This window comes from Harmonia axyridis, chromosome 5, assembly GCF_914767665.1.
Source record: "Harmonia axyridis chromosome 5, icHarAxyr1.1, whole genome shotgun sequence".
NCBI lineage: Eukaryota > Metazoa > Arthropoda > Insecta > Coleoptera > Coccinellidae > Harmonia > Harmonia axyridis.
The window spans coordinates 10624028-10648745 of record NC_059505.1 but is presented as its reverse complement, the minus strand read 5'-3'; the positions used below and the strand labels follow the sequence as shown (position 1 = coordinate 10648745).

Sequence of the window (24718 nt, the reverse complement as noted above, 5' to 3'; positions counted from 1 at the left end):
GTAATGTCATAGCAAGCGGCAAAATTACCTGATAGCGGGGTTCCTAGTTTCAACTTAGTTAAGTAGGGCATCGGTAAAATGATGAAAATACCTAGTTTTATGGGCATAAGATTCGTATATTGTACCATTTCTAAATCTGTCTAAAATGCCCAATTTTTTGATGTTACTTGCTCGTTTTGTTTCAAGGATTTTTTTTTCACAGCAGGTGTCCAAAGTCGAAGTTCTCGTTTTGCTAGCAATTGAAATCAAGATTTATCCATTAATTTACGGAAATCCACATAACTTTTTGACAGAATCATACTCATGTCATCTTAAATAACTATTTAAGATTCCATTACAACAAGAAAAATAAGCTTCGAGAGCTTTCCAGCAGAATTCTGACCCTGACAATGTTAAAAAAGGTGAAAATTCACTAAAAAATGTAATTTGGTAATAACTCGAAAACCATGCAACTTTTACTGGGGTCATGTTAGGCTGGTTAGGTCCCTCTTTAGCTGACCTACCTCCGGTGTCACTGTGACGTGCCACTTATGGGACACCCTGTATAATAACATTTATTATTGAAAACTTCAGGTAATCGGCTGTTACTGAAGAAATGTAAATCATATCGAAAATGGAGGTATTGGAATTCCTTGAACAGATATTACTTATCGAAAATCTCTTTTTCTTACGTCAGAGATTTACCAAAAGTTGAGTTGGCCGCAAATGTTGCAACATAGATTCAATTAAGTCAATTCATCAAATCTAAAATTGAGAATACATTATCGTATAATAAAACATTTTCATTGATTATCCTTTATGTGACAGATTTCATCGGAGAAATATATTCAGAAGCATTCAATTATTGATTGCAGTATCGATTTGTAATACATTATTATCAATCGTCGACCTATTTAAATATGCTTCGAATTTGAACGAGCAAATTTGTACTTATATTTACTGGTAAGTTCCAATATCCAATTTTCAGCAATATATTGTTTTTAGGAAACTTAAAGGAAAGTAATAAATATATCGTTCCAGTATAAGTGTATATTTTAATGCTATTTGTTGTATTTCAGAAGAGCTACCTAAACTTGCATTTTCATAATAGAAAAGGAATCAACAAGTCCGAAAGTACGATAGGTTTATGCATGATAACACAAAAGTATTAATTTGTTGTGAAATAAACAAACACCAAGGATGAATAAAATTTATCCAACTGAATCAGATAGGTTTGTAGACGATTCCTTGGTGGCCTAACATTCGGTAAAATTATGGAATATGCTTCTGTTTCAATTCAAAAATATGCAAATGTATACATCACAGAACGTTCATTGAAACCGAATAAAATGCTTTGGTTGGGCCGCTGAACAGTCATACAATGGTTAGGCAACTATTTACTTTGGTAATTGTAGGCTTTTTGGTTAAAATAATTGTGTGTTCTGGATTAGGAAGATGTCCAAAACAAGAGCCCATGGAAAATTTCAATATGACCAGGGTGAGTTACAAAAAAAAAATTTTTCATTCTCTTAATTCTGTTGATTGAAATTAAATTTCCGGAGTCCTCTTCCTGTTATAATTATATTCTTGGTTTCTATTGATTTATTTTTCTATTATACGTTACATCTTCTTCATGAGAATAACATAAAATTAATTGCAACAACAATCCATCAAATTTCAATTGTCGGAACATTATAATGCTTTCATAACCAAATTTTCTGTGAATGGGTATGGCACAGTCAGTTATTTACGGTGTTTAAACATTATTATCTCCTGAAAAGAAATTCACCCATGCGCAGCCCATCGTATAATCAAAAAACCTGAAATTTCTATAGAATATTCAATGCCCTAACATAATCCCCTGAATTTCATCAAAATCGACTAAAAAAAACCTGAAATATTGAGATTTCGAGTGGTATTTCACATTTGCCAGGCTCCAAAAGAGCTAAAACTGAATATCTATACTCGATCTGAATATCTATACTTATTTTCATCCTATTATTCAGACAAACAGAATAGGAGATATGGAAATGCCGTATAAAAGAAAAAGCAAAAATTTCCACAAAAATACTTATCACCTGACCAAAACATTCATAGTTACCAATTTTCGTCAACATCCTACGAGTAGAACTCGAAACATAAAGTATAGGTAATTCAATAAGTTTGGGCATGATCTAGAAAAGCTGGAATTTCATATGGGACCATCAACTGCCCAAACTGGATTTCCATACCAAATTTCATAAAAATCGGATTAGAATTGTGGAAGTTACAGCCGTTACAAGGATGTGCTGACACACAGACTGACAGACATAAACACTGTTACGAAACCAAAGTTTTTCAGGACGGTCCGAAATGCTTTTGTGAGTGGACATTTTCGAATCGGAGACCAAAAAATTTTTTTTTATTTCAAAACCTTCGATAGACTCGGAAGCAATTAATTCTTAGCCCAGAAAAAATTTTCACTCGTCTGTTTTATGAATAATTCACCTAATTCGAAACATTTTCAGTCCTAAGAGAATGTTGTTAGAATGTTTGAAATTCAGAATTCCTGGAATCATTATCGAGTATGGAAATCCCTTTCTTAATGATAACGAAATATATTGGTTCGGTATAAACTTATCATAAATTCAATTGCAAAATAAAACTTCTTCATAACATAATAGATGATCCTGTGTCTGGTCTCAGAGCGCAGAGATTTCGCAATGAAAATTTATAACATAGTGATGCTGTGAACATTTTTGTAGACATGTTCTAGACTAGATTGTTTGTTGAAGATGGATCTAGTATTTTGCGTAGAAAGAATTTGAATTGAGCCTTTTTGATCGGTTGTTTCCTGAACAGATCGCTTATTTCTATTCATTTTATGGTGCTGATCATCCAGCTGTCTGTCCGTAAACACGATAAATCTCGAACGAAACAAGTTAAAAAATTCAAGTAAAACATAAAAAAAATTCGATATTTAATAATAATAATAAAGTTTATTTACCAAAAAAAAGTGTTACATAGATAACAAAAGAATAGTTGAGATGTGAATAAACATTGAAACCCCACTAAAACTGAAGTGCGGGTGGGTTTTGCACAGTTAAATTTACAGTATTTCTTATATATTATGCATATGATATCTACAATACTTGACCCCTAACACTTTGACATTTAACTTATTTCAGATACAACTACGAGAAAAAAAAATCTAACAATAAACAAAATTTTTAAATAATTTGTGGATTTACATAATAGAATTGACATTTTATATATTGATCCATACGAATAATTTTATTATAGTATATAGGTATTATTATATACAGAGAGGGCCATTGAAAACGAAACAGCGGCTCTGTAAGTCGGCAGAACCGAGTTATATAAAAACGCTCGGACACGTCAACAACATTTTCGAGGGGGACATCGTTCGCGATGAAATTCACCCGAAATACATTCCATCCCTCGGAGCTGTGACCGCCACCCCTAAATTTTTAAATGGCACCATATGGCAAGTGATGCCTCATTTGAAAGGTAGTTTCCTTCTTAATATCAAACAACAAAAATAAATTAATTCTATCGATTCGTTTTCGAGATATAGGAACTTGAAGTTGGGAAATAATTTTTTATTCACTCAATCGTTACCACGAAGAGCACTTGAAATTTCAACAAGTTTTTAGATAGAATGTTTCCTGGAAGTTGGATTGGAAGAAGAGGCGCTATAGGGTGGCCAGCCAGATCTCCAGATTTAACCCCACTCGACTTTTTTCTGTGGGGTCACTTGAAAAACAAAATCTATGCAACCGAACCAGAATCTCTGGAAGATTTACGACGTAGAATTATTGAAGAATGCCGTCGAATAACGCCGGAAATGCTACGAAATGTGAGATCTCATTTTGAACAGAACTTGTACTATTATATGGAAATGGGTGGTAAACAGTTAGATCATTTAATTCCTTGACAATGATAATTATCTTTAAACAGTTGCAATGTTAGATCTTATTTTTATTGATTGAGTGAATAAAAAGTTATTTTCCAAATTCAAGTTCCTATATCTCGAAAACGAATCGATAGAATTGATTTATTTTTGTTGTTTGATATTAAGAAGGAAACTACCTTTCAAATGAGGTATCACTTGCCATATGGTGCCATTTAAAAATTTAGGGGTGGCGGTCACAGCTCCGAGGGATGGAATGTATTTCGGGTGAATTTCATCGCGAACGATGTCCCCCTCGAAAATGTTGTTGACGTGTCCGAGCGTTTTTATATAACTCGGTTCTGCCGACTTACAGAGCCGCTGTTTCGTTTTCAATGGCCCTCTCTGTATAATGGAATAACATTGTCGTAACCCATCCCACAGTTGGAGAGCTAATATTCAAGCCGCAGCGCTATAGTGCAGGCCGCAACTGTGACCATCCCCATTTCGCCATTGAAAGAGTACACTGTTCCACTGGAACATGAGTATTTTTTGGAATAACGCTGAATATCCTATCATTTCCGAAATTAATTGCCAAACCTATACATCAAAAACATAATAATCATATTTTGTAGCCTTCAAATGCACTTGTTCAAAAACAGATCAAATAATGTAGTAACAGTGAATGGTGTTCATTATCGTTTCAGTATGATGGTGCTTCCTGCCATGCCACCTGTGAATCGTTGATGATTCTTGTTCACTTAAAAAATCGATATTTTTTCTTATTTTCAGTTCACTGGTCGTTGGTTTGAAGTTGAAAGATCGTTTTATTTGGTAGAATTATTATACAGCTGTGTAACTGTGGAAATGGAAACGATTTCGAATTTCAAGTTGAATATTTCTGTGGTTTCGAGGAGTAGGTGGTAAGTTCAATAAAATCAATTTTATAAATAAATTGAATATTGAAATAAGATTCAATGATTATTCATAAAGCTTCCAGAAACAAATTTATCGAATCTCGAAAGTCGTATCTATCACACTAGGCCTTTTTCGTGTCGCCCATTTTCATCTTTATTTCTGAGCTGATGATTTCTGTCAGATGTCTGATACTATTGCACTATGCTTTTTCTGGGCTATTTTCAAGGCTATATTTACAGAGATTGCTTATTAAAAAAATTTCTTCTGATTTTAAGAGAAAGTCTTTTTCTTCTTTGAGGGAGTATATCGGTCTTACTCAGGGGGTAATACCCCCCCCCTCAGGCGCCCTCTGGATTCAATACTGATTTGTATCATTATAAAATTAATATCATTAACATTGTCGAATGGCACTCAAGTTTAAAAGGTTACCTTAAGCTCTAAAAAACTGTTTTGTAGATTCGAACTCTTTCTAGTAATTTTTTTAGTAGAATATTCCTACATATTGTAGCATACCACACCGAAACCTGGGGACCCTAGGCTGACGTAAATATTCATCGCCAGATTAATTTTTAATATTTTATTGTTTCAGGTCAGACGGAATAACCGTAAGTGAAGGTTATGCAACCCAAACGAGAAAAGATCCAGCTATCTTTGTATATAAGGTGAATACAAAACTACCAAGACTGTTTTCCAAGTATCTACCTGCCGCTGGAGCATATCAAGTAATAGATACTGATTATGACACGTATGCAATACTTTGGTCATGTTCCGATTATGTTATTGCTCATAATGGTGAGTTATGTAGACATTTTTATGGCTATAACAGTGGCTTCGCTAGAGGGGGGACAGGGGACCCCTCTAAATTTTTGCAGCACCCCCTGAAATATCGCATGATCAAAAAAATACAACATGAATTTAACCTAAACTAGGTGGACATGGAAATCTTGACCCGTCTCAAAAAAATCCTGGCCCCTCCTTAGATTGAAAGCTGGCGTCGCCACTGGGCTACAACGAATACGAAAAAGTATCTTCTAAAAATTTGCCAATGGAACTAAATAGACTGCCAATGAGTGTGAAACAAATGTTTCATCATCCTTAACTACTTATGCCTCAATCCGAAGCCGAATCACGTAATCGAAAAGATACGTTTCGATTGTTCAACCAATCAAAACATCGGTTGATTGAGCCTCTGGTCACGAGGTACATCGCGCGTCTCACCTATGGAGGGTAGAGATAAGGAAAATAACCATCCCTTTTCAAAAGTGTCCGTTGAAATTACCTAAATTGGGGGCGCTAGTGCAGCTGAAGGGTAATTTTTTTAGGAAACGTCATAAAGTAACGATATAAATAAGGCAAGAAGTAACGGGTGTTTTTTTTGAGGTATATAACTTTAAGTTGGCATTATTGTTCAAGATGGCGACCGATTTAACACCTGTCAAGTGATTTATTCTCAGTTTGGTTTGGCAATTCATCATGAATAGACTCACGCCTGAACAACGCATGCAAATAGTGCAATTTTATTTCGAAAATAATGGTTCTGTGCGGAATACGTATCGCGCACTACGTCCATTTTATTTAGCGATGAAGCGAACTTCTGGTTGAATGGCTATGTCAACAAACAAAACTGACGCATTTGGAGTGAATTTAATCCTCAACTGTATGTCGAAACACCGTTACATTCAGAAAAACTGACTGTTTGGTGCGCTTTATGGGCTGGTGGAATCATTGGTCCGTACTTCTTCAGAAACGATGATGGCCAGAACGTTACAGTCAATGGTGATCGGTATAGAGCCATGATAACTAACTTTTTCATTCCTGAATTGAACAACCATGATGTCCAGGAGTTGTGGTTCGAACAAGACGGCGCAACATGTCACACAGCTCGTGCCACAATCGATTTATTGAAAGACACGTTTGGTGACCGGCTAATTTCACGTTTTGGGCCTGTGAATTGGCCTCCAAGATCTTGTGATTTAACACCGCTAGACTACTTTCTGAGGGGCTATGTAAAGTCATTGGTCTATGCGGATAAGCCACAAACCCTTGACCATTTGGAAGACAACATTCGCCGTGTTATTGCCGATATACGGCCACAAATGTTGGAAAAAGTCATCGAAAATTGGACGTCCAGATTGGACTACATCCGAGCCAGCCGTGGCGGTCATATGCCAGAAATCATATTTAAAATGTAATGCCACAAGATTATCTTGCGGATAAATAAAATTCATGTCAATAGAATAATCCATCGTTGTTTTATTGCAATTTAAAGTTCTATAGCTCTAAAAAAAACACTCTTTAATACTATCACATAAAATATTATTCTCCTTATCTCTACCCTCTATGGTCTCTCCTTTCTGTTGGAGAGTATTCCTTTCTCTCTTCTAATTATTAGATCATTAGTGGCAAATGGGTTGTACTTGCGATTGAGGTAATTCGCTCTGATTGGAGTTACATATAAAAATGTTTATTTCTGTTTGGCGAGACGTTCTCGACGTGCCTATAGCGCCATTTGTATGTAGGGTATAGGGTAGACAAATACACTACACACTTCCCTACCAGCACCGACGACCTACCAGAGAAGGAGGTGCGCAGGTATACTTAGGGGGGATAGAGCGCAAGCGAGGTAATGCAAGGCTCAGTGTGCCATCGGCGCTTGTGTCAGAAGAACACGGTAAAAGCTATGACGTTGAGCAGGGCAGTAAGAAGCCTTAGCGGTTCAACGTTGCACCTTTTACGTCGGGAGTCACCACTTTGTAGAGATATTACGAGCCCAGTTTCTGTAGGTGCGCTCTCTCTCAAGGGATTACGGTGTTTCGACCGAAATCACTGGTGGACTCTTCAGTTGGGCAATCCAGCGATCTCTGCCTAGCACACCCTCTCACACCATCGTGGAGAGATGACTCTGCTGCAACGCGGCGGCTTGCTTAAACCCACCGAGGCTGCAATAAAGTGTGACGCGTACAGTGACGACAACTTCAGCCATCCGCCATTAAAGGTCGGCGGGAAATAATAGATTCAAACGTTTTAGCGGTGTTTCAAGATTCAGATTATCGCATGCGCGAAGGTTGGTCGACCGCTCGTTTCTTTTGATGAAAACTTCACATTTTGGGGGGAATTGAATCCTATAAACCAGTCACAATCACTAACAAGTTAAACAAAAATGCTTCAAAGCATGTGAAACAGCCCGGCACTCGAATGTGAATAGTGAAAATCAGAGATCTAGATCTGAAAGTTCGATCTTAAATGACGGACATGGCTCCAACCAATCGAAACGCTGACGAGCTGTGTCGTCACTGTAGTATATACACATACTGTAGTGACGCGACGCCCATAACGCCACCTCTCGGGCAGACAGAGTCACTACAACTGTATTCTACTTCCATTTAATGTCCAAATTGAAATAGGCTAATTTTTCAGAACTCTTTTCACATAAGTATTATATATTATTCCCTAAGATTATATTCCTTATTTCTTGGATATTAGATTCTTTATTAATACATACTGTCATCTAACCTATTTTCCCACAAGAGATTGCTTATTATTCACTAACTTCTCTCTCATTCATTTTGTTCTTAATATTTACCTGCCTCTCTCAATCATTAATTTTATTGTTTTCAGATAATATTTGGATATGGGGTAGAAAAAAAGAGTTGAATGTTACAACTAGAGCTTATATTTATGAAATTTTAGAAGTGAACGAATTGGATCCGGAGAGGCTGACGTTACCAAAAAATGGGAATTGCTTAGATTGAAGGTAATTCAGTTCTTCAACAAATAAAAATCTCTATTTCAGTGAACAAATGCAATCGATATATTCTATAAAAATTTATTTTTAATTATTTTAACATTATAACATTTGATAAAAAAATTAAAATAAATAACAAGATATGAGATAGTTTTATTTAATAACTAACTTTTTATTATTCTTCAGTAGCATGCAATGAAGTGTTTAAGCTATTAAATTATCACAGTTGAAAAAATTATTCCCATTTGTACCCGTTGTGAAATCAGGAAAATTTTGTTGATATTAAAGAATTGAATATTCTTGTTTTAACTCTTCCGAATGTTACAAAATCAATTGACAAATTATTTAGTGTTTCCATGTTCCCAATGATTTGAATGTTGATATTGAAACTATTTGAATATTAGGAAATATAACTTGTTTTCTTTATTGTTATAATGTTTGAGGTCCAGGGACCACAGGTAGAATATCTTTTAACTGGAGGATTTGTGCCCCTCTCCCCTCAATGTTATCTGGTTCATTTCTATAACTATCAGGATCTTTAAGCCAACTTTTTTTTCCAGCTACTTCATTGCTCACAACTATAAACATTTCCTTATCTTTGCTATCTATTTCTGTTTTGAGGAAAGTTATTAGTTCCATTTCCTAAAATCCAAATTTTGGAATTCTCAAAATAGCTCATTAAACAAAAATTTCCTAACACATGTAATAAGGATGAATGTGTGATTCCATCGCACAGTGTACGACACAAATATTCATTTTGGTGGACTCATCCATGTGAACAGCAGTAAAAAGTGCATAGCTGCATACTTTTGTATGCACACTGCTATCAACTGAATATTATTTGCAGACTGAGAGCATGGATTGGACAAATGATAAAATAATAAATTTGAAATCCAGGTCTATTTTAATTTCTTTCACAAAGCTTTTTGTCTCTTCATTGAAGCATTATAAAAGGTAACAATGGTGTTATAAAAGGCCCAACAATGGTGTTACTTGCTGCTTCGTTTTTTTGAGCAAAGTGAAAGTACAGGGTGGGCAAATAAGCGAGGTAAGCGGCTATATCTCAAGAACCACTCATCGTAGAGACTTGCGGTAGGAAATTTTACCACTAAAGTAAACAAAAGAAAACACTGGAAATTATTTTGAAGTTCATACATCCACCGCTAGGGGGCGTAATAGCTATCGTCGAGTAGAAAAATGCATTTTACTCGAAAAATTTTCATATTAAGTTGGAAAAAAAATACCATCACTGTAAACCTTGGAAAATTCTCTATCTGTTTGAATTGTCACTTTCGATTTTGCGACATCAAATAAGGGTGGGAGAAAGATAGAAATCTGACTGATTGAAATGTGTGTAACTTCAGTTTGGCTCAACATTTTTGAGCAAATTAGATCTTATTTGAGAGACAACATCTTGTTGATTGAGGAAAAAATATACTCATGATGAATTTTATTCAGCTGCTTCCGATAGGGAGCGCTAAGTCAGAAGTTCATTGTTTTGTTCATTTTTCTCTGAAATTTCAAATGTAATGATAGGATTTTCTTAACAGAAACTAAAATTTCATTGAATTTGCATGAAAAAACCTGAAGGTCGCAAAGCGATAGTCTCAGGCGTTCTGAAGTTATGGCCGAAAGAAGATATTCTTCAACTGATGCACTGCGAAAAACCAAATTGAGTCCTCAAGTTCTAACAGAAACAGAAATCCCATCAAATTTGTATGAAAATACCAAAATGTCGCAAAGCGATAGCTTCAGGCGTTCTGGAGTTATGGCCGAAAGAAGACACAATTTAGTTTTTCAGTGCATCAGTTGAAGAATATCTTTTTTCGTCCATAACCAGAGAACCCCTGAAGCTATCGCTTTGCGACCTGTTGGTATTTTCATACAAATTTGATGGGATTTCTGTTTCTGTTAGAACTTGAAGACTCAATTTGGTTTTTCGCAGTGCATCAGTTGAAGAATATCTTCTTTCGGCCATAACTTCAGAACGCCTGAGACTATCGCTTTGCGACCTTCAGGTTTTTTCATGCAAATTCAATGAAATTTTTGTTTCTGTTAAGAAAATCCTATCATTACATTTGAAATTTCAGAGAAAAATGAACAAAACAATGAACTTCTGACTTAGCGCTCGCTATCGGAAGCAGCTGAATCAAATTCATCATGAGTATATTTTTTCCTCAATCAACAAGATGTTGTCTCTCAAATAAGATCTAATTTGCTCAAAAATGTTGAGCCAAACTGAAGTTACAGACATTTCAATCAGTCAGATTTCTATCTTTCTCCCACCCTCATTTGATGTCGCAAAATCGAAAGTGACAATTCAAACAGATAAAGAATTTTTCAAGGTTTACAGTGATGATATTTTTTTTCCAACTTAATATGAAAATTTTTCGAGTAAAATGCATTTTTCTACTCGACGATAGCTATTACGCCCCCTAGCGGTGGAGGTATGAACTTCAAAATAATTTCCAGTGTTTTCTTTTGTTTACTTTAGTGGTAAAATTTTTTACCGCAAGTCTCTACGATGAGTGGATCCTGAGATATAGCCGCTTACCTCGCTTATTTGCCCACCCTGTACATATTAAAATACAAGTTGCAGCACAAAATACTAAATTTTCTTGACCCTCCACATTAAACGATTAAACATATTAATTCTAAGGGAACATAAATGTATTGATGATTTGAGAATAATGTATTAAATAAATAAATGAAATCAAAACAGTGAGTACTTGTTGGTGCATACTGTGCACATACAAAGTGTATCCACAGCCATGCCAGCTGAAATGAACACTAAATGTGTTAATAACACACTGTTGGAGAGCTGCACCAAATGGTCATGCCAAACACAGTTTTCGTGGAATCGCACCTTAATAATATACAAACACAAGAAACCTCCGAGGATATTGTTACTTCAACTAGAATATTTGAACTACTCAATCATATTACTTACAGTTCCTATTGCTAGTGGAGCATCAAGTTTGGAATCTAAATTATAAAATATTCCATCAATTTCTCTTATTGTGGCCCAATGTTTTCTATTCAAAGGTATTGTAATGAAACTAAATTTGTAGTCACTCGGGATATTGAAGATTAAACCAATAATATTTCGAAAATTCAAAGAAGTAGGATCCCTAAAAAATGTATAAAAATTGAAGTTTCCAAAAATTTAGGAATATGCAGTACTTACTTTCTTTTATCGAACCAAATTGCTTCACAGCCTCTTGATTGCAAGGCTTTCATAATAACATTAATATCATAATTACCAATGCCTAACATAGATTTATGAGGATTTATCCAATTATCAGGAGATAAGTTATTACAAATGAGATCTAATTCAGATTTAGAGAAGTCCTTACATTGAAATAAATTATTCAGCGCATGAAGGGCACACAATTCTCTCACTTGTCTCTCATGATAAATTTCATTTGAATTACAGGAACTCATTTCAGTCCACAAAATACTATGAGGAATTTATTGATATAGTATTTTATTTATATTTCATTTATTGACTCTTTTTCATCGCATGCATTAAAACCAAATTGGATTTTTTTTGGGTCAATTCTACTGATTGATTTTGAAATGGCAGGTTATAGTTGTTTTGAACTACTCTCAATATAATAACACAGACTACTAGTTAGTCTTTGATAACAATAAAGACTAATCTATGATAATAATAAAGACTAATCTGTGACATTCTGTGATAATAATTTTTTGGGTAAAATTGTAATCAACATGTATTTGTATTAGATTTAGACATCTTAAATTGTTCTTTATACCACTACCACAGAAGAAGACACACAACTTGTATTTATACAGTATTGTCTGATTTTATTGAATGAAACTTCCTGATAAACTTATTAAATTTTTATTTTACATCAATATAACGATGTCTTTTAACTTCCTCAGAAACGTAGGGAAACGCTTGAGCTCACACTTAAACTTTTTTCTGGTTGAACTCTGTAAATAGAAATCCTAATGGTAATATATCGTTGTATACTATACCCGTTCTCAGGGCTTAAATGCTTCAGAGAACAATATTTTTTTTACAATGTTGGGACAAAAATATGAAATACTTTAATTGGTTATTATCATAGATATACTATCATAGAGTCTAAGGTTATTATTAAAGGAAGGATAAAAGGCAATTTTTAGGAAGAAAATTCTTCTTTTGGTTAAAGTACGAACATGTATCACTGGTTCATAATCGGTAGAAATCTTTCACATAGCAGTTTCATATGGAAAGGAATAGTATAATAAAAATAAATCTTTGTACAAAATTGGCAACCTCTTTTATTTATACTTCATTTTCAACAACGAATAATACTCATTTATATCAGTTCACTTGAATAACCCTTTGAACCTTGTGCAAAACAATAAAATAAACATAGTTGGAACCCTGTGAGAACACATCCAAGAAAGTTTGGAATCTAAAAAAAAAGCAATGAGTATAGAACCGTTGAAATCAACAATGTAATAAGTAATGAGAAGATTGAAATTATTTTAGTTCTTTGAGATCTATTAAGAAAAAAAACAATAATAATGTTAGAATTCCTAGGACATATTTTATTATTACCTAAAACGATGTTTGATCTAGGTATAGGTAATTGATGAAGTAAAAATAATAAACCAAAGTAATTACCAGTGATCTGTAGAAATAACTTTGTTTTATTATGTTATTTAATATCTATAAGGAATGAAATTAGGACCAAATCTATTAATTATTGATGAAGTAAGAAAAAACATATTTTCTTGAAGGAAAATACTCAAAAATCTTTGAATAAAAGTACTATTTTCTAAATTGAATAAACTACAAATAAATTTTATTGGAAAAATCATGTGCTTTGAATTTGTGACACACAGAGAATTAATAAAAACTGAAGAGTTCATAGTGTGTAAATGGCAAAGACATTTTTCAATAAGAATATATAAAACATTAAATTCGAATTATTCAAAACTTACTTGCACATATGGATCTCCTAAGAGGACTCCATATACCATCCACTGGGCAGAAACTAGGAATGATGAAAGTATTATGGGGAATGGTAAACTTTCAGTGCTGCGTACTTTCAACACATGCATTAGTGACACTAATGGTGCACCGAAAAATAATATCGTCATTAGTGTACATATTAGACCTAAATGCCTCTGAGCTATTGGAGGCGACGCTACATTTTGTATATAGATTAAAATAAATGTTAAAGTCAAAGCACATCCTGAAACTTGTCGACATACAACACCCTGAAAAAACTAGAATTAGAAACTTCATTTATATTAATTGCATACTTAAAAACTAACTACATATAACAAATTAGTTGAGAATATTCACCTTTCTTATACTGTAAAGTGCAAATGTTATCACATATCCAAAAAATAAGGCAGCGCCAATTGAATTTACCAGTATAATAGAGGTATCTTTTATAAAGAACCCATATCTTAGCCAAAGACTTGTAGAAAGACAACCGCACACAAATGGTAATGCGGATTGATCGCCGGTACTCTTATTAGTAACAACCTTCTGACATACTAGACTAAAAAATAAATTACATTTAAAAAAATATCACTACTCCATTTTTTATAATGTAGACTTACGCTCCAGTCAAAAATTGAAGTATAGTACTTATTGACGCCGTAAATCCAAGGAAATTCTTCAACGTATCTTCATGCATTTTCAATAAAGAGAATTGTATTTTATCATTGCTTCAAATATTTGATATATAGGTATAAATTCCCAAATTTTCATTTGCAAATAAAAACTACAAATTGAATTCTTGTTTTGTTGACATCATAGTTGTCAAAATCAGAGTTGAGAGTACACCTCATACAGCTGTTATTTTGTTATGAAGTTGACTGACGAGTGCATAGATGAACTAGAAGGATTAGTTTATCTATGTTTTCAGTTTTTCCACGTAAATCCAAAACCAAGGTCAAGATCAGTCACGTACCTTTTCTTATCAGATTACTTAACATTTTTTTTTGCGTTATATTATTTTTGTGGCTGGAGGACCTCAAGTCGATGACCATCAATGAAACTTTTCTTTCTCTCTTATTTTTGTTTTATAATTATTTTCAAAAATAAATCTTTAGAGGTCGAGCTTTTCAACACCAAAAATATTTTGGTTTTTATTGATTTAAAAGCCGACGAAAACGATTTGTCCATCTGCCCCTGGTTGTAACCTTATACCATACCATAGTATAAGGAATCCTTTCCTTATACTATGATCATACGTCCATTGATAGGATTTAGAAAATATCTATACCTATTCCAATAGAGATATCTTGGGTGATATGTACAGGTGCGGATTCAGGATTTCAGGGGGGGGGGTGGGTTGGTGCTGGCAGACAGTTACAAATTCACATAAAAATGAAAAAAACATATCTTTTTTCATTTCTTAATATGATGGCTCTGAAGAGGAGGGGCGCGCCCTTACTAGGGATGGGACGGTATTTCAATACCGCGATTTTGGAACGGTATTTTTGAGTAACGTAGTCGCGCGTTCCTCAAACGTAAAGTAACCGGTTCCAAAGTAACGATAGTTACGGCGTACCGGCACCGGACTTCGAATATTAACATCGAAAAAAAAAATAGTACGCCAGTGCCTTTTACAAAACTAAATTCATTTATGATCACCCAAAAACTCCTGCTGTCAGTGCTTTTAATTTTTTTTCATTCATTTGCGCCATGTTCAACGAGGAGAAATTACTTTACCTTCCTGTAACTTCGTAAAAATCGTTTTTGCCATTGTGTTTTCAGTGCCTAATGGAATATATTTGATTTCCATAGTATTTTCCAGAATTAGAACTAAACAATTCGATTAATGATTTCAATATTTTCGATGTTTTTTTTTAATATTTTTTGATTATTTCTTCGATAAAAATTGGTTGTAGCAAATGTAAATTAGTTAGTCCGAGATTACTTTCAACAATTGAACCTTATTCTCAATCGGAAATCCAAATATACTCAAAAATTCTCTGTAAAATAACGGTAAACAAAAAATCGATTCTAGATATTACTATATGTGAAATAAGTTTCTATCAATTTGTAATATTCAATTTGCCAATGAAATTCCAGATATAATTTTTTTCACGTAATACCTAGATTATCCGATGATGGTATATTTCCACTGGAGTTTACACCATCTGTTTTTAATGAGGTGCCCTTCGAAGATTCTAACCTTTGTTGTTATTCTGAGCCACCAAAACATTTTTATAGTTTTATGATTTTGTTATGCTTGTATACGTTCTTCTAAAATTACGTAGAAACTCAATAAACAATGAATTATTATTCAACAGGACAGTCCACAAATAGTCTAGGTATACCAACGGTCTCGTTTCCTTCGTTCCTCCGTCGCTGGTACTCAACTTAGTTGCAATCGCCTACGGTTTTGTTACCTGTAACCACAGTTACAAAATCGCGGTATTTTTCTGGAGCGGTCGCGAATGAAACGCGACTGGTGAGTAACCGGTATTCCCATCCCTAACAAGTACTGGGAGTATTCGAGTTTCGAGTATTGTTAAATGTGGTGCCATGTTCGCTCGACTGTTACGCGCAACTGGTGGAGAAATCGACGCAAGCGTCAAACGTATGATGATAAACAAATAATGTAACAGCAGAAACTAATGAAAAAATTATATATAATATCATCAAAACCAAACAATATCCTTCAAAAATTATTGTTGACCTCCTACCTCCAGATAAAATCAGGCACAACACGAAAATTTGATCTGGAAAAGATAAGTAATTTTACGGAGATAATTTGTCTTGATTATCGAGCCACGTGTTAACACTCTCTCAGTTTGATAAGTCATTCATTTACCATTTCTTAGTGTACTTTTTACATTGGTTTCTACAGGATAATTTGTAGTGTGTGTTTTTTTCTGAAGTTTTTATTCAACAAGGTAATCAAATTAATATAGTGTTGGAAAGTTTTGATAGACCATTTTCATACTTTTACAAAAGAATAGGTACTATAGTTTTTTTTTTTATTTTCAGTTGAATTTTTGTTTCTAAAAATGCCGGCAAAATGTCACTAACCAAGATGACATTGTTAACTATCCAACGGAATTCTTAAATTCGCTGGAATTACCCGGATTACCACCTCATAATCTGCAATTAAAAATCGGATCGGTAATAATCATGTTGCGGAATATAAACCAGCCACGTCTTTGCAATGGCACCCGACTTGCGGTAAAGAGATTAATGAATAACGTGATAGAAGCCACAATTTTTAAAGGGAAGTCCATAGGAGAAGACGTTTTAATTCCACGGATTTCTCTAATTCCGAACGACATGCCGTTCGACTTTAAACGGTTACAATTTCCAGTGCGGCTAGCATTTGCAATGGCGATAAATAAATCACAAGGGCAGTCGCTAAGTGTTTGTGGCATTAATCTTGAAAATTCATGTTTTTCACTTTCACATGGCCAGTTATATGTCGCCTGTTTCCGTGTCGGAATACCAACAACACTATTTATATACGCGCCAAACAATAAAACTAAGAATATTGTGTATCATAAAGCATTAGAATAATAAACACTTTGTTTTTGGAATAATTTTGATTAATTGATATACCGACAGCAATACTTAATAAAGAAATCAACTTAATTCAGATTGAAAGGTAACATATATTTCTTGATTATAGGGCGGTACGAAGTTCGCCGGGTCAGCTAGTATTTGATATATATGAATAATAGATGTCTTCCTAGTATTTTATTGAAATACTAGCGGACCCGACAGACGTTGTCCTGTACACACGTCTTTAATTTCATACTTTTTTTAATGAGCTGAAACAATCTGGACCGCTTTGATGAAAATTATTATTGAAAAGTTATTACTTTGTTAAATAAATAACAGCATCGTAAATGAAAACTTTAACTTATTTTAATGAAAGGTGAAAAAGCTTGCACTCAAAACATTTTATAACATATATATTTATTTTTTTTTAATTTACAAAAACTTAATTTATCGTAATGCCATTGGATGTACAATATTTTTAGTTAGTCCATGAGGAGTATAAACAAACAAACTCGATGGTTTTCCAACTCTGCAGGGCCCCCGCAAGGGCCATCAACGCCCGCGTGCCGAAAATATTTTGGCGCCCCTTAAAGGGGGGAAGTGGAGAAAAACGTCGCAGGATAATCGGCAAAAAATGTTTCAGTTTTTGTTAGGAATTTATTTGTAGAAGGGTTAAAAAAACTATCAGCAACCTTTATTGGATGCTTCAAGAACTTTATGTTGTCAGTTGTTGCATAATACATTTTTCAAATTTTTCATTATTTTATTCAAGCATTCGATCAAAACCGCATTTTATTTTAATTTTGTAATGAAACTGCAGAGTTTTCAAAACCTGAGCTTTATTCTTCTTTAATCTATTCATAAATATATAAACCAAACAATAAACAAATAACAAATAAAATATTCAATTGAAGGATAAAATTGAATGGATGTTTTTCTAGATTTGGCTGCTGCGAATTCTTTTATTTAAACATTAAATCCGAGCCTTTAAACCTTAACGGAGTTAATATTAATAATAATAATAAGTTAAGACCGATCTGAAGCACATACCCTGTTCCTGTTATAATAATTAATTTTTGGCAAAGGTGAAATATAATTTTTTTAGAATGTCAAACGGCTACGAACATCAAATAAATAATACAGATCCAGGGTGCATATTAAAAAAAAATTAAGTATAATATTATGGTGGCCCCAGGTAACAAATTCAAAATATGACAGTCGATTCAATTTTTTCACGATTACAAACAATACTTCCCTATTTGAAGCAAATGAAAATAATATTATAGTATATAGGTATGGGCTAATTTAGGATGTGCACCAGTTTAAACAGAAAAAAAATATCGAATTTTATAGACTAATAGAAATGCTAATACTGTATGTGGATAGGTACTTACCATTTCATAAAATTTAATTGAATCACAACAAGAAACAGTTAAACAAACCACAATTATACAAAATACAAATCTTTTTAATTATCCGAGTATTTTAATTTTTTGCGTCTTGACCTCAACCCCTAAACGTTTCGAAACAAAATAACTATTCTTTGGATAGGTTTCTGCTGTTATAGCATAGCAAGCAGATTTTGGTAGTTTCAGAAATTCTCTGTAACCTGTAGTATGTTTCCTACAGATGGTGGCGAAAGTTTCAGTAATTCCCCTGGCTAAAAGCTATTGCTTCGGTATTTATGATTGTTTATGTGTACCATATGCGTTTTAGTGAAGATCGAAGAAATGGTGCCCGCCGTCCGGTGCAGGTGGTCCATAAAAAAAATCCCGTACCGACAAAAGGATGATTATTTATGATTTGTTTACTCGAAAAGAATCGTATAATTATTTTATGGTTATTTTATGGGGATTGCGACGTTCGGGTTCGGGAACTTGCACGTTGAAAATTGTTGAAAAAATAAAAAAAAAACTTTTTCAAAAACCTTTGGTCTTTCGGTTTTTCATGCGGTCTATAAGAGATTTTGGCGCCCCTTCAGAGTGGCGCCCGCGTGCGGTGCACGCGTTGAACGCGCGGTTGCGGGGGCCCTGCAACTCTGGAACACGCAACGTACAATTGGCCGTGAGAAAAACACGGATTTTCTATGTCTAAGCCACAAAATGTCATCGTTTGACATTCCAAAATCAACAACTCCTTATAAATAAGAAATTAATTGAAAAAACATTTTCCAGTAGACCAAACTGTAAATCTAAACCATTCTCGAATCTCCACGAACACACACAAAAAATTTCATCAAAATTGGTCCAGTCGTTTAGGAGGAGTTCAGTCACATACACACGCACACAAGAAATATATATATTAAGATATTTCATGAAATGAAGTCCGAAAATAGTTCTGTGAAGTGTTTTCATAGAAATAAATATATAATCTGAATTTTTTTTACGTGTTTGGCCTGATATTTCAAACAACCTCTGATGAAATTTTTGAAATCCGAAATTGCACATTAAATTCATATATTGATATGATTCTACGTTTAGGATTTCAAAAATAAGAATGATTTAGATTAATATATTGATGAATATGATACATTTTTTCAATTTCTTTATTATTACTCCAAAGAAATTTTTCATTTTCCCATCTTGATGAGTTTCTATTTTCAATTCAGTATAGGTAAAAATATTTCAATTGCATTTCAGATGTAAATACGGCTGTCCGCTGATACCTGTCGGCACCTTTGTTGATTTTATTACCCTTCTTCTAGGATTTTTTTCTTGTTCTATACATACATTCTTATGTCCCAAAGGATCTTTGGCGAGTCTTTTTCGAGCCAAGTTTTTGTGTCCGCTCCCTCCCGGGGTATTGTGTTTCGTCCCGAGATCGCTGGAGGGCTCTTCAGTTAGGCCATCCATCGATCTCTGCCTAAGACACACCTTCCCACACCAACGGGTGAGAAGTTCTACTCTGTTATCTGTGGTGAGAAGTGAATCGTTTGCCTCGCGTCGACCCCTATAAATGCGCCATGAGTTGTGTGGCGCATTACAACCATGGCGCCATCTTTGAGCAAACCGAGTCACTAAATACCTCCCCCCACTAGTAACGACGACCCTCCTGAGGAGGAGGTACGCAGGTGGTCCCAGGGGGGAGAGAGCGCATGCGTGCTGTGATGACGGAAACGCGAGACTCGGCGTGCCATCGGCTCTAGTGTCCGATGAACTATGTAACCGATTATTAAAACTGTCCCAACTGATGGCAGGAAATGGTGAAATATTTCTATTTTCTATAAAATACTTGATTGATTTTTCGATCTGGGTACGTAGCTGCTAATTTGACGTATTGAGAGCCTCAACATCATATGCCTTTTCTACATGATTTCTCAAACCAGTAATAACATTGCTAAAATCAGAAAATGTAATGAAAATTTTGTTGGTTAATCTCATTTTAATCAATTCTTCCTTCAGTGGAATGAAGATATTTTGGGATGCGAAATCATTTTCTTCAGAACCCGTCATATATCAATTCTGACTTTGAAAGTAAATGGAGGAATAGATTTGATTGCGAAATATTCATCTTTTTTTACATAAGCCATAGAATTGTGCCAAACATCATAGTCGAAATCATTAAAAGCATCAGTCACACAACGAACTGAAACTACATAACAATGCATTTCAATAATACCCCTATGGACTACACTGGTCCATGCGAATTATTAGAAAGTAATTAAGAAGTGGTAGATGCAGCCAATGAGTGAAACCAAAAATGCTCTCAAAGTGAAAAGGGGAATACAAGGGGAAATATTCAGCCAATAAGATCAATCAAATCGGGACATTCTTATTTCCAAGACGATCTGCTAAATACAGGGGTTTATTTGAGAGTATTGATAGCAATATTTGCATAAATTCCAAAGGAATTTCTGAAAACTTGGACAACCCTTGTATAATTGAAATATTCAGGCTTCCTCCAAGTGACTTTGGATATACTATATCTCTTTTACTCTTCTTAATGCTATTCATTCCTAAACTTGAACTTCTGTGAAATAATTGAAACAAATTCTATTCACAAAAAGTCCTTCAAAATTGGATAATATAAGAGTTTTCCAGAAATGATTCTAACATTACATTTATTATTTCAATGTATACAGTACAGAAACTCAAACTAAACATAATGATATTCAGATTTCACAATAAAAATATTTTCAAAAGGACTCCTAAAATTATAAATTGATAAGAAAAAAATATAAGGCATATTCTGGCTCCATATCTAAATATAGTTCTAATATTCAAGTACCAAATTCAAATCTTAGAAATACTCATTTTGAAGTCAATATTATTTACATAAGGGAGAATTTTCCTCAAAAAAGTATAAGGTACAAGAGTCAGATGTGATGAATTTAGGTCAGTATATTCAGGGTGGCAAAAATCACTGAAGGTGATTGCAGAATACGAAGTTTTAGAATTCATTAACTTGAGTTCATATTTATATAAAATCTTTCTTGTTTCTAAGCACTGTACCGAGAATGAAAGCCCTTCAGATGTGTACTTTTTGGTTAGAAGAAAAATATTATGATCAAAAGAAAAAACATAATGTTCTGAAGAAAAATTTCTGTGGCATTCATTTAGTTGGTGAATTGATTCATTGTGATTGATGTGTATATGAGAAGAGAGACAATCAACTTTTTTCATACACAGTTTGCAATGTTTAAATGATTGATCAACGGCAGATTTTAATTTATCCAGAGCCAAATTCCTATAAATTTCTTTGTTATTTGGTGTTGTGCACAAACAACATAAATTATCCTCGATATTTTTAGTTGTTCCATAAGAGATTTGTTGGTGTTGATTCTGATTTGCAAAAATAGATGGTTTTTGGTTATGAAATCCATATGTAAATTGTTGATCTGGTTCTTTTGGTTTGCTTTTAAGTACACATTTTTCACATAGATAATGACTATTAGTTTTACAAACAAACATTGGATAACACAATTCCTGGTTGCAACTATCACATTTGACGTTATTCAACAACAATAATGAAGGATTACAATGAACTTCTTTTGCTGGACCCATTGCAAAATCATTGAAATATAATTTAATTGTCCAAGACTGTGGACATTCGTAGAAATTCCTGATATAATCAAAATCTATTTTTAGCCAGCTACAGTTAATTACACTTTTAAACAATGAGGAATTAATTAATCCAGCTTTTTGTATCTTTGAAGAAGTAAGAAGTTCATTTTTTTCTGTTGAAATTTCCATATTATATTTCAGATTCTTCCAAATTTCAGGACCTGACCATACTCTACAATAAGAATACGATTTTTTATCAACAAGTACTAAAATAATAACAATACTCTCTTGAATTCTTGAATAAAATAATTGATTATTTTTTAAATCATTTTTGAAATCAAACTCTAAAATATCATCAAATTTATGGGTTGAATGCATTTCTTCCAAATGATCCAATAAGTTGTCAATGTTTCCTGTCCAGTAACATAACTCATCATCCAAATGCTCGAATTGGTTGGTTGAAAAGGGACAATGTAGTGAACCTACAAACTCACAAATTTTTTCGTGTTCCAATATTTCGCCCCATGGTAATCGTTCTTGGCATCCGTTTTCTTTATTCTTACAAGGAAAATCCAGAAATCGTGCTAATGCTTCATAGGCACTCTGTCGATAATAAGAAATATTGGAAGTTGCAAATTTGTTACAATTTTCTCTCCCACAAATGGTTCCGAAAGTATCATCGTGGAGGATTGGAGGTATGGATAAAAAATTTCTGCATACAACACATCGTAGTGGATTATTTTCTATGTTGTCATCTTGAAACAAAATATCTTGAATTTTGTCCATGGTGAAAATTTAGTTGAAAGTCGTCTCACAAACATAAACAAGATGCTGTATTACTCACGTTCATGTGATAAATTGCTCAATAAACAAGAATCAAATTTTTACAACTGTGGTTGTTTTCGAACATATATATAATACCATAACTCCATAACTAGAATAGATGTACTTTTGCCCCATTTAATCTTATTAGGGATGGGACTAAGATGCATAGAATACCTGGTGTGTCTACTTATACCTGTAAAACTTTCAGAGAAAACGGGAGATTTTTCGGATTTATACCTACTTGATTTCGAGGGATCGCGGGCTTTTCAGATGGCGCATACATCGTTTACATTTGACATTTCTCTCAATTCTCGAACCAAGGGCGTAGATCTTTTTTTTCTTGGGGAGGGATAATCGAAAAAAAATTTTTGATGACAACTTTTATTCATATCTGTAATGTTAGAAAAAGAAGTTTTATAACGAAGTTTGAACCAAATTACTCGAAATAATTTTTGTTGTTACTAATTCGGTTGTTCTTACCTTGTTCTCAAATAAGAGTAACGAAGGAAAATGAGAAATTACTTGGATAATTTTGAGAAAAAAAAGTTTCATGAATATGAGCCCACAAAGGCTTTGCTTTCAATATACAGGTTGTTTCTAGTGTGTCGTACAGTTTATCAAATATTCATTAATCTTCGCTACAGATTAGGTAAATAAATACCAAAACTTATAATTAATGCATTCATTAGAGCTTACTAGCTGGATCTTTATAATAATTTGGATTTTCCTGAGGATAACTAGAGATTTTTCTCGAAATCGATAGCAGATACGACAAAACTATAACAAACCAAAAAGTGTAGTACTGGACCAGATTTTTTTTTCTACATTTTTCTAAACTAACAGCCATTCACCAAAATATAGTTTTGGAGGAAGGAAGCAGGCATCCTTCCAGAAAATATATCACCCTGTAGATTTGCATTCAAAATTAGCATATCACATAGTGAAAACTTTAAACTGAAATATCTACGGCCAATTCATATTAAATATCTTGTGAAGGGAAAGTTATACGAGAAAATAACTTGAACTTCAACACATGTATCTCAAAACAAAATGTTTGGGGACTCATGTTATAGGACTTTTTTTCTTAAAATAATCCGAAAATCTGTCATTTTCATTTGTATCTCCAATTTAGGAGCACCGTGTAATTACCCCCAGTATCCCCCTATTTCTACGCTCTTGTCGTGAACTTTGAGTATAGAACAATAAGATTTTATATTCTATGGTCTGTCATTATATTCCATTCATTTGAGTGAAAATTCGATATGAACTGAATTGTAATTTATTGTGAATGTTTGCAGTGTCTAAAATCAGTATTTCCTTTATAAACGGCACCAGGCAGATGCGGGAATTCGAAAATTTTTAAAGAGCGCCCCCTTACAGAACTCTGGTGAAGCACACCACCAAAGCCACAGGTGGGTCTCCCAAAAAGTCTGAAACAATATCGAATCAGTAAACACACCAGGTATTCTATGCATCTTAGATGGGACGGTATTTCAATACCGCGATTTTGGAACGGTATTTTTGAGTAACGTAGTCGCGCGTTCCACAAACGTAAAGTAACCGGTTCCAAAGTAACGATAGTTACGGCGTACCGGCACCGGAATAATAACATCGAAAAAAAAATAGTACGCCAGTGCCTTTTACAAAACTAAATTCATTTATGATCACCCAAAAACTCCTGCTGTCAGTGCTTTAATTTTTTTTTCATTCATTTGCGCCATGTTCAACGAGGAGAAATTACTTTACCTTCCTGTAACTTCGTAATAATCGTTTTTGCCATTGTGTTTTCAGTGCCTAATGGAATATATTTGATTTCCATAGTATTTTCCAGAATTAGAACTAAA

General features: G+C 33.9%; 4 protein-coding genes across 5 annotated transcripts; 1 reads left to right on the top strand and 3 right to left on the bottom strand.

The window, feature by feature from the left end:
- The first annotated feature begins 721 nt into the window (after positions 1 to 721).
- Positions 722 to 8677, top strand: LOC123680078 (apolipoprotein D-like). Its single transcript, XM_045617752.1, has 5 exons — positions 722 to 942; positions 1059 to 1477; positions 4664 to 4794; positions 5379 to 5581; positions 8408 to 8677. Exons 2-5 carry the CDS (start codon positions 1361 to 1363, stop codon positions 8539 to 8541), a joined length of 585 nt encoding a protein of 194 aa, XP_045473708.1. The 5' UTR covers positions 722 to 942; positions 1059 to 1360; the 3' UTR covers positions 8542 to 8677.
- Positions 8602 to 12137, bottom strand: LOC123680077 (josephin-like protein). The gene is made up of 3 exons (XM_045617751.1): positions 11722 to 12137; positions 11485 to 11665; positions 8602 to 9176 (listed from the first exon to the last, which is right to left on the bottom strand). Exons 1-3 carry the CDS (start codon positions 11976 to 11978, stop codon positions 8964 to 8966), a joined length of 651 nt encoding a protein of 216 aa, XP_045473707.1. The 5' UTR covers positions 11979 to 12137; the 3' UTR covers positions 8602 to 8963.
- Positions 12138 to 12800: 663 nt separating this feature from the next.
- LOC123680076 (sugar transporter SWEET1) lies at positions 12801 to 16325 on the bottom strand. 2 transcript variants are annotated; one of them, XM_045617750.1, is made up of 5 exons: positions 16014 to 16325; positions 14124 to 14961; positions 13861 to 14062; positions 13494 to 13772; positions 12801 to 12961 (listed from the first exon to the last, which is right to left on the bottom strand). In XM_045617750.1, the coding sequence occupies exons 2-5, from the start codon at positions 14198 to 14200 to the stop codon at positions 12863 to 12865; spliced, it is 657 nt and encodes a 218-aa protein (XP_045473706.1). In that variant the 5' UTR covers positions 14201 to 14961; positions 16014 to 16325; the 3' UTR covers positions 12801 to 12862. The 2 variants fall into 2 exon arrangements, with proteins under 2 accessions (XP_045473706.1, XP_045473705.1); XM_045617749.1 differs by lacking the exon at positions 16014 to 16325 and having other exon boundaries at positions 13494 to 13781; positions 14124 to 14699.
- Positions 16326 to 21089: 4764 nt separating this feature from the next.
- Positions 21090 to 23015, bottom strand: LOC123680342. Its single transcript, XM_045618187.1, has one exon. The coding sequence runs from the start codon at positions 22833 to 22835 to the stop codon at positions 21279 to 21281; it is 1557 nt and encodes a 518-aa protein (XP_045474143.1). The 5' UTR covers positions 22836 to 23015; the 3' UTR covers positions 21090 to 21278.
- Between the last annotated feature and the right edge of the window lie 1703 nt (positions 23016 to 24718).

Coding starts and splice junctions, on each gene's coding strand:
- LOC123680077 (XM_045617751.1), bottom strand. CDS start 11,978: ATGAGTTCCTGTAATTCAAATGAAATTTATCATGAGAGACAAGTGAGA. Junction 11,666..11,721: donor ATTTGGTTCGATAAAAGAAA/GTAAGTACTGCA, acceptor TACATTTTTTAG/GGATCCTACTTCTTTGAATT. Junction 9,177..11,484: donor CTCCACTAGCAATAGGAACT/GTAAGTAATATG, acceptor TTTGGATTTTAG/GAAATGGAACTAATAACTTT.
- LOC123680078 (XM_045617752.1), top strand. CDS start 1,361: ATGGTTAGGCAACTATTTACTTTGGTAATTGTAGGCTTTTTGGTTAAA. Junction 1,478..4,663: donor AAAATTTCAATATGACCAGG/GTGAGTTACAAA, acceptor TCTTATTTTCAG/TTCACTGGTCGTTGGTTTGA. Junction 4,795..5,378: donor GTGGTTTCGAGGAGTAGGTG/GTAAGTTCAATA, acceptor TTATTGTTTCAG/GTCAGACGGAATAACCGTAA.
- LOC123680342 (XM_045618187.1), bottom strand. CDS start 22,835: ATGGACAAAATTCAAGATATTTTGTTTCAAGATGACAACATAGAAAAT.
- LOC123680076 (XM_045617749.1), bottom strand. CDS start 14,200: ATGCATGAAGATACGTTGAAGAATTTCCTTGGATTTACGGCGTCAATA. Junction 14,063..14,123: donor CTTCAATTTTTGACTGGAGC/GTAAGTCTACAT, acceptor TTTATTTTTTAG/TCTAGTATGTCAGAAGGTTG. Junction 13,782..13,860: donor CACTTTACAGTATAAGAAAG/GTGAATATTCTC, acceptor TTCTAATTCTAG/TTTTTTCAGGGTGTTGTATG.